Source organism: Diadema antillarum, unplaced genomic scaffold (assembly GCF_040938485.1).
Source record: "Diadema antillarum isolate AM-2024a unplaced genomic scaffold, OU_Dant_1.0 seq00000430_RagTag, whole genome shotgun sequence".
NCBI classification, from domain to species: Eukaryota; Metazoa; Echinodermata; class Echinoidea; order Diadematoida; family Diadematidae; genus Diadema; species Diadema antillarum.
In genome coordinates, this window is record NW_027271411.1 from 165286 (window position 1) to 174339 (window position 9054).

A 9054-nucleotide genomic window follows, 5' to 3' on the forward strand; every position below is an offset into this window, starting at 1 on the left:
TGGTGCCTAGCTCATTTTGCAATAAAACTCTTCAAATGTAATATCGCTACAAATACTGTAAGAAAAGGAAACATAGTAATATTGCCCACTCAGACCACCATGAAATACACTTCCGGAAAGATTGGTGGACCTACCCCAGTAGGCTGGTGGCCTTGGGCCACCAGGCCATCGTTCCGTTACCAAAGTAGAGTCCAGTATACTACCTGTTAAACCTGGATGTTTCTTCCTTCTCAATACTAAAGTGCTTTTACCAGATGGGCTATTCATGCGATAGATACAGAAACATGAATTTGAAATCACTTTGCATGCCTACAGATGCTGCCACACTGATGCCCATAATGACATCGACTGACAAGAAATCTCACTCGGACTTGCTTGGCCGATAGCGCAGCCTGAAGTATTCCGCTGGCAAGTCGTAGTCCCACGAGCCCTTGGCTATCATGCATGCAGCCATTCTCCCGATCTCATCGCTAGACTTGGCCCCCCGGCCCACCATACACACTGCAGCACCAAGACGGGGCGTGATCATGTCACAAAAGAGGTGGTCCGTTGGTGTGGGGGAACTCACACAGCACGCCGTCGCCATGGATACTGGGTTGAGACCTGATAAGATGCGATAAGAGAAATTAGTTTATAGTGCACTTTATATGGATCCCAAGAACCGCATGAGCAGATGTAGCAACATTGATAACACATACAAGGACCTTTTACTCACTGTTCAAAAGCAGCCTATATCACATCAGAGCAAACAAACACTGAACATTAAAAGTGGTAACTTCACACCACAGTTCATATACCAGTAGAGTTTGATTTCAAAATGTAATATAACATGGGATTATTCTTGGAAGCTATGATAAAAAGTACGTATCCCATATATTCTTGTCATTCTTCTTGTTTTTGAGCAGCTTTAACTGCAATATCTCAAGGAATCTAATATAGAATTAGACTATTTTGTGTTGAAACTCTTTATACAGATAGATGGATACATACATAAACATACAAATATAAAATATAGATATATGTTTCCCATTATTTGTTATACCACACTTCAGACATATGTTTTGCTATTGTGACAGCAGTGTACACAGCTTACCAGGAATAAGAGACATTATCTTTTGGTGAAGGGAATCCACACCCTCGTGATTCTCCCCCTGGCTGCGGAACCACGCCCCAATCTCTGCTAGGTCATTAATCTGAACTCCTCTGCTCCATCCACCAAGTTTAAGGTAATATTTCCCTACCAATAAAAGAGAGGCAGAGGAGAAAAGAACGAAAACTACAAAAAATGCTTCCATTTAGTCACTCTGGGTCAAGAAGTTTTCACTTCTTTTACATAGTTACAGAACAGAAACCACAGAAACCACAGAAACCACACCAAACTAAAGAAAACAAACAGACCTCCACTGAAATAAGTGATTTAGTGGAGTAAACCTAGGGTCCAAATATAATATGAAAGATTAATGAAGAAATCTAATCATATTTCCTAAATGGGCACACAGAATTAGCAGTACAATGCAGGTGAAGTCACAGCTGTGTGCTTAGCTCAGCATTTTGGAGATACGAACAGAAACTTCTGGAAAACAACCAATCAACATTGACCATGATCTCATGTGTTATATATATTTATATATAATATATCATCTATGTATATTCATAAGTGTAGATATATGTTTATACTGTAGGTGTGTTGATGACAGTGCGAAAAGGCTTTCAAATATGGAGATACAGTTAACAAAATTTTAAAGCCAAACAAACGAAAGCTTTCAACTAGATAGCAATCACAGTGCATGCAGCTCTATTTATGGTCAGAGCAGCACAGGATAAAGTCGGAAGATACTTGATATGAATTACAGCATTAATAGCTATTGAACCATTTTCATGGCATTACTCAACAATGCAAGCGTGCTCTCAACATTTGTATTTCTGGCATACACCATGATTGTACTCAAAGAACTGTGTCCCTGAATGAAAGGTCTACCAGGAAAACATTTGTGCTTTTCAAATCAATCAGTCATGATTCACTGAAAAACTCTCTGGTTGATTTGTATGAGTGATTACTTGGCTTTTGAGAAGACAAGCCCTTCAAAGTTTGACATCACAGGGCACGGATTAGATCTAGCTTGTTGACATCGACAAAAAGAATCAGTATGAATTGACAGAAAACATCCAAATGCAAGATACAGTGCATAACTTGATATAATGAGATCTAATAAAAGAAAATACCTGATTTAACAAACTAGTTTCTTCGGTCTTAATGAAGTTGTTTCCTTTGCGTTGTGCTGTTCATTGACTACTGATGTAACAAAATATCTGAAGTACAGAACACATTGTCTTGATCCCAATGATCTTGTTATACTAAGTTTCCACTGCACCAGAATTCTATGACAGATTCATGTCTTACCATCAGGATACTGTATTGGTGGCAGAATGTAGGATTCCAGGCCAGGGGCTGTGCAGAGTATGCACGGCATGGCCGACAAATTCTTTACATCTTCCTCCGTCAACTCCAGTTTGAGAACCAATGACTGGCAGGGATAGAAATCAACCTGCTTGTCCCCTGGCAAGAGTCTGTGGCAGTTTGTGAACGCCCCTGTACACAACAGCGCCTTCTTTGCCTGGATCTTGCGGCCACTCTCGCACTGAATCATAACGACGTCCCCACCCCGCCCATCACCCTCAGACTCCCCGTCCGTCACCGTGACGGCGATGTCGACAACGACATCGCATCCTCCAGCCTCGGCCACCTTCTGCTGGGCGGCGACCAGCCTCCTCGGACTGATGTGACCGGCATTTTTGAAATTCAATAGCCCCTGCCAACCATCCCCGATCCTCATGTAAGGGTATTTCTTCCGGAGTTCATCGGTGCTGAGGTGCTCGTATGTGTCAAGGTTCATCTCCTCTGCGTTCTCTATTGTTGACTTAATATTTTCGCGTGCCTCTTCGTCGATGAAAAGGCATCCCACCTCCTCATAGAACTGAATGCCTGCAAGAACATAGATATTGGAGAAAAACATTAAAAAAGAGACCCAGGGATCTAGCACTCACCAAAGTATAACTAGAAATATCACCGAAGGTGATTAATACCCCCGCCCCTAGTGTTGCTTTATAGTATGTGATGTCATGAGGGCAATGACGTTAATACCAAGTTTGTGCACTTGTCGAATTGGAAACAGAATAATTTTAGTTTGCTGTACAATTACAGGGTTGACACTGAGTATAAAACTTACAGCAAATGGAAACATGCTTTCCCCCAGCATCACTACACTTAAAGACCATCATACACACCAAATTTTACCTTCATAGCTTGAATGGTTTGTTTTGATACAAAAATGAGTGGTTACCATGGCAGCACATTTTCCTTAAACTAACACATTGGTGTCTTGCAAAACTACACTTCTAGATCATGATACATATTAAATTTGACTTTAATTGCTTGAATGATGGAAAAGTTATTCGATCTGCAAGGTTTAGGTAAAATTGTGGTTACCATGGCAACGGTTTGTGTGACAAACGCAAAGATTATGTGTTCCACATCTATACCTCCGGCCATAATGCCTACCAAATCTGGTTTCAATTGCTTGAAAACTGTGGAAGAAGTTCACTCCACAGGATTTAAAAAAACCCAAACATGTGGTTACCATGGCAACGTATTGTCTGATACAAGTACAAAGGACATTTTGCAAAACTACACTTAAAGAGCATCATACAACATACACACCAAATTTCACTTTCATATATTAAAGGGTGTGTACAGTTCTGGTCGAGGTGAAGATTCAGCTTTTAACGTTTTGTGAGATTCAGAAACCACTTCATGAGATGTGAAAGAGCATGCAGTTCTAAGGGGTATCAAAAGTTTATTCGATGAAAATCGGTTTTGAACCGGCTGAGAAATCCAAAAACAAGGTGAAACTAAGAGATACTAATAAAGTTGGGGCATGTCGCCTTTTATTATGAACACTTTTTCTTTGGATATCTCAGCCATTTGAAAACCACTTTTTATCAAATAAACGTTGAATCCTTCTTAAAATTACATGCTCTTTCATATTTCATAAGAGGCTTTTCATTATCTCACTTAGAAATGTTCAAAACATGAATCTTTACCTCAACCGGTACTGTACAGTCCCTTTAAATGGTTCAATTTGATACAAAAATGCGTGGTTACCATGACAACACATTTTTCTTAAATTAACACATAGGTGTCTTCCATAACTACACCTCCCGATCATCATACATTATACTAAATTTGACCTTAATTGCTTGAATGTGGAAGTTATTCAATCCACAAGGTTTTGGTAAAATTATGGTAACCATGGCAACGCTTTTTCCGACAAGCACAAAAGTCATATGTTCCACATCTATGCCTCAAGGCCATACTGCCTACCAAATTTGATTTCGATTGCTTCAAAACTGTGGAAGTTGTTCACTCACAAGATTTCGAAGAAAACATGCGGTTACCATGGCAACGCTTTGTCAAGTACAAACACAAAGAGTGTCTCGCATAATTACACCTATAGATCATCATAGATACCAATTTTGAAATTGATTGCCTAAATACTATGGAAGTTATTCAATCCACAAGTTGTTGGTAAAATTATGGTTACCATGGCAACGCATTGTCCGACAAACACAAAAAGCATATCTTGTACATCTATACTTCAATAGCATCATTTACCCTAAGTTTCATTTAAATTGCTTCAAAACTTTAGGAGTTCGCGACGCAAGATTTCGCAACAGACCGACCGACCGACCGCCCGCCCGACCAACATCACGGTGATTCCTATATACCCCCTCCACACTAAGTGTGGCGGGGGTATAATAAGTTCACCTTGTATAAGAAGAAACAAAGCAAACTATTTTTTTTTTGGGGGGGGGGGGGGCTTATAGGGCATGATTAGGAAGGCATGATGTCGATGTGTATAGTATTCTACCGCACTGGCTATAATTTGACACTACATTTTCAAAAGAAGATCAAAATATGATAATTGGCCCCCACTGTGATCACCCCTGGGCCTGCAGGCCCAGGGGTGATGGGCTCATCTGGATCTGACAGGAACAAACTTTAAGATAATATGCACTTACAAATGAACATATTTATAAAAATTTCAGCAAGTAGCTGTCATTTCTGGGCTTATAGAAGAAGGGTTGTTAAAGATTCTCTAATCTGGTAATTCTGAACCCCATTGAGGCCCCCAAGTGGGACATGTGTCCCATGTGTACCGGTACCAATATATGAAAATGCAAAAAATGAGGGAAAATTCTTAAATTCTCATGCACCTGTAACAATAATCAGGGCCATTTGTTTACTGAGTTTGCTTGTTTATTTTTTTTTATATCTTTTCTCTTTTTTTGCATCAGATCATGAGAAGGACTTTCAGTGCATTGCCAACTTAAACTGTCTGTGACTAACAGTCTACGAAATGTTGCTCATTGGCAGTACACAATAATATTGATTATGGAATAATAAGTAAGCTGTCAAAACATAGACATGATGGATTACTCTAGGCATGGTGCGCTGACCTTTGAACATCATTCGAAGTTCAGTGGAGCAGCATGGCTGTACAACTCCACTGTACCATCAGAGATTAATCACCCTTTGTATTCGCTGCTTTATCAACATGCTATAAATATGAAAACAGCACAACAGTATGAAGAGTATATTAAGTCACTGGCTACAGGTGCTCATCTCTATTAATTAAACCACCTTTGCTACTCTTTCTTGCATGATCAGCTAGCGCACATATGAGTACTTTTACAGCATTTGGAGTGGTGTTTTCAGATATATAGGGATAATTTTGCAAACAGGTCCTATCAGTGTGAAATCTTAAGATGTTCATAATCCCACAGTTGACAGGTGCACTCCTTTTCATCATGTTATAGAAGTTTTGATGTTTTTCATTCCCTGATCTACTCTACAGGTACAATTTGTTATACCATCTCACCACCCTCCTAAATAATACACCTATTATATTAAGCTTAAAGACCTGTGTGATACAATAGTATGTGTGTTTTTTTATGTACAGATAAATGAATTTGATTAGAGTAATGCACAGCAAGGTTTCATCCAAAATCTAACCTTGTTATTATTGTTAAGCAACTGTTCACTAAAAACTTAAATGTGTATGAACCTTTCCAGGGCATGGTCTTTTCCCATTCATATTAACAGTTTGAATCTGAATCCTCCAGAGATTTTTTTTTTTTATAAATTTCTCACAATTCATCCTACCCCTAACCATGGCCGGCGGAAATGTGGGGGCCGTGGGGGCTCGGGCCCCCACACTTTTTGTGCACCATACGAAGGAATATATAAGGTGTCATCACTTTGGGCCCCCACACTTTTTTTTTTACCCGGAAGTACGTAAGTGACACTAAATAGAAATAGATAGAGATTTCGAAGTGTCAGCGTGGTAAGGTTATATGTTTTTCCACTGAAGACCTTTTTTTTTTTTGCTTGTCAGCTGAAGAAACCCGGAAATGGAAGGGAAGAGATGAGCTGAGGACCTTTTTTTTTCTTTTTTTTTTCACCGGCCCTGCTAACCATGGGAATGTCACCACTCAACATGTGTTGATCTAGACTGATACTTAGAATAAGAAAAGAAAGCCACATAAATAACAAAGTATGGCAAACTGGTGAAAGTTTTATTCAACTGACCGCTCTCTCGCTCGATGTTGTCATACTCCTGAATAGATCTTTGTGCCAATGTCGCCCACGTGATGTTTGGGTCCAGCTCTCGTGTAATGCGACCTTCGTCATAGTACGAGGAGAACACATTCCGCTTCTCAGATCTCCACTCCTGAATGTCCATCCATGGCAAGCAGGAAACAAAATTGTCACAAAGCAGTACACAAGAATACTCATCTTTCTTGCTCAAATTCATCGGTATCGTCAAAAGATATTAGCAGTGAAAGATCTCTCCATTCCCATGGATCGTTGGCAATAAGTATGAACTAAGATTGTCACAACTTATCAAAAAAGAATGCAAATCTTTCTTGCTCACATTAATTAGAAGTAACATCAAAAGTAAGATATGCTGTAGTGACTGTAAGGTTACTTGAACTGGTTTAGTTCAACTGAAACAACTGTTGTTCTGAAGACCTTATTTCATTCTACATAATTCCTCTGAAGATATAGAACGAAAGATAGATCATATAGATATATAAATAGATAGATAGATAGGCACACAGATAGATAGAGAGAGAGGGGGACGGAGGGAGGGAGAGAGAGAGAGAGAGCAGTAAGTGGAGATAAAAGAAACATGAGATTAGAATGATGCATGAAGAATGTGCCTTGGACAGGTCAGATATTATTAAGAATACAAGACAGAAAGAATAAACATTTTTGCAGTCTGCCAATACCAATTAGTAGAAATCTCCAGTTTCCACATTAAAGGGCCACACCCATTCCCCTCTATGAACCTGCCCCTGGAGTTGCTTCAAAATGCTGCCGTCTGCCAATACCAATTGGTAGAGGTATATTGGGTCTTATTTCCCTTACATAACCATACCCATTCCCACATATGAACACAACCTTACAGTTGGTTCAAAATGTTGGGTCTGCCAACATCAGTTGGTAGAGGTCTCTATAATATAGTCTCTGCATGTCCATTACATAATCACACCAAGATCCTCCTATATACAGTATACATGATATACAAACCTCTGGAGTTGGTTCTTGAGGCCCCAGTAGACAAACTTTGATGCCCGGTTCCCGTGACAACCACTTGGCTGCAGCCGAGCCAACCATTCCAGCTCCTACAATGCAGATGTCGTACAGGGTACTCATGATTTAACTGAATGGCTGGTACTGAATGGCTGGTGGTTACATCCAGAAGGCTGAAAATGAAGAAGAAAATAAATAAGGACACGTCTTGTGTTTCCCATTTGCAGATGAAAAAAAAATAGTGTTTCAAAAATAATTCTAAAACGTGAGTTATGGATGGAAACAACCTATGAAAAATGTCAATCAGTATAATCAATGTGATGTACAGATAAATATCATAAAATAAAAAATTGGAGCAATAGTTACTGCAGTTTTGGTTTGTTCATAAAAATAGTACGCATCTCCTTATACGTGTATTTTAGGCCTCATTGCAAAATTTTCATATGGTATTGGTAGGATGTTTGAGATTCAATTCAGGTCAAATACATATATTTGCATCAAATGTGATAACTTGAACATATCTTTAAAATCACTGTACCTATTGGTAAACAGTACCTTTAAGCTGCTTTGGAATTTCATTGCTTTGAATTTGCAGATAAAATAGACATTTTGATGGCAGCTGTAGATTCATTATCTCTTGGAAAGCACCTCTACAGGCATAGTATCTTGAATGGTTACTGTAGCCCTGGTGTTCATGATTGTCATCATTCATTTTGATTAATTAACACACCAGAGCTGTCCTTAATTTCCATGGCAACATTATAGTTTGCATAAATAATTCAGCATAGAATAACACAGAGCTCTCCACAATAAAGTCTAAGCTAATACCATTTGAGTTTTTTTTTTTATTTTCTGAGTAAATATCAGGGAGTTGTTCAACATTTTAGGACCAAAAACGATAGAAAGAAAGACGACTACATTGTATACCATGTATAATGCCTTCCATTTTTAAAAGATGAGTAAGAGTAAAATGAAAATACAAAGAGAACAAAACATTATATAGGCCTCGACATTTGGAACTAAACAGTAAAGATGATACATAAAAAACACATCAGTTTTCAATTAAAACATATCTGGTCTGTTGATGATTTGTACCCAACAATTTTGCAAATAGAGCTATGCCTGCCAAAATCAACAGTCTCCTTAAATAGATAAATAGTACGGTAGCACAATCATATTAATACTATTCCAGGATTGGCACAGTATATTTGCCAAACTTTGACTTATGGTTGCTCCCCCACCCTAACCATACCACCTGCGTTGAATTGGGACTGTAATGTTCTGGTGAGCAGAATTTTTACAGAATCAGGTTTTCATCCCCCCCCCCCACCCCCTGCACATAGGAAGAAAAAACCATGCACTATTCTAATATCATGAAAAGCATATGAAAGGAGATA

At 38.9% G+C, this 9054-nt stretch overlaps 1 protein-coding gene across 1 annotated transcript; it reads right to left on the minus strand.

Moving 5' to 3' along the window:
- Positions 1 to 315: 315 nt before the first annotated feature.
- On the minus strand, positions 316 to 8388 carry LOC139732522 (monomeric sarcosine oxidase-like). Its single transcript, XM_071643377.1, has 5 exons — positions 7655 to 8388; positions 6650 to 6791; positions 2402 to 2983; positions 1094 to 1237; positions 316 to 603 (listed from the first exon to the last, which is right to left on the minus strand). Exons 1-5 carry the CDS (start codon positions 7778 to 7780, stop codon positions 362 to 364), a joined length of 1236 nt encoding a protein of 411 aa, XP_071499478.1. The 5' UTR covers positions 7781 to 8388; the 3' UTR covers positions 316 to 361.
- Between the last annotated feature and the right edge of the window lie 666 nt (positions 8389 to 9054).

Bases quoted from the DNA above. Each gene is read 5' to 3' on its own strand.
- LOC139732522 (XM_071643377.1), bottom strand. From the start codon at position 7,780: ATGAGTACCCTGTACGACATCTGCATTGTAGGAGCTGGAATGGTTGGC. The intron at 6,792-7,654 runs GTTTGTATATCA...ATGGACATTCAG, and splicing joins CTCAAGAACCAACTCCAGAG to GAGTGGAGATCTGAGAAGCG. The intron at 2,984-6,649 runs GTCAGTTGAATA...ATGTTCTTGCAG, and splicing joins CAACATCGAGCGAGAGAGCG to GCATTCAGTTCTATGAGGAG.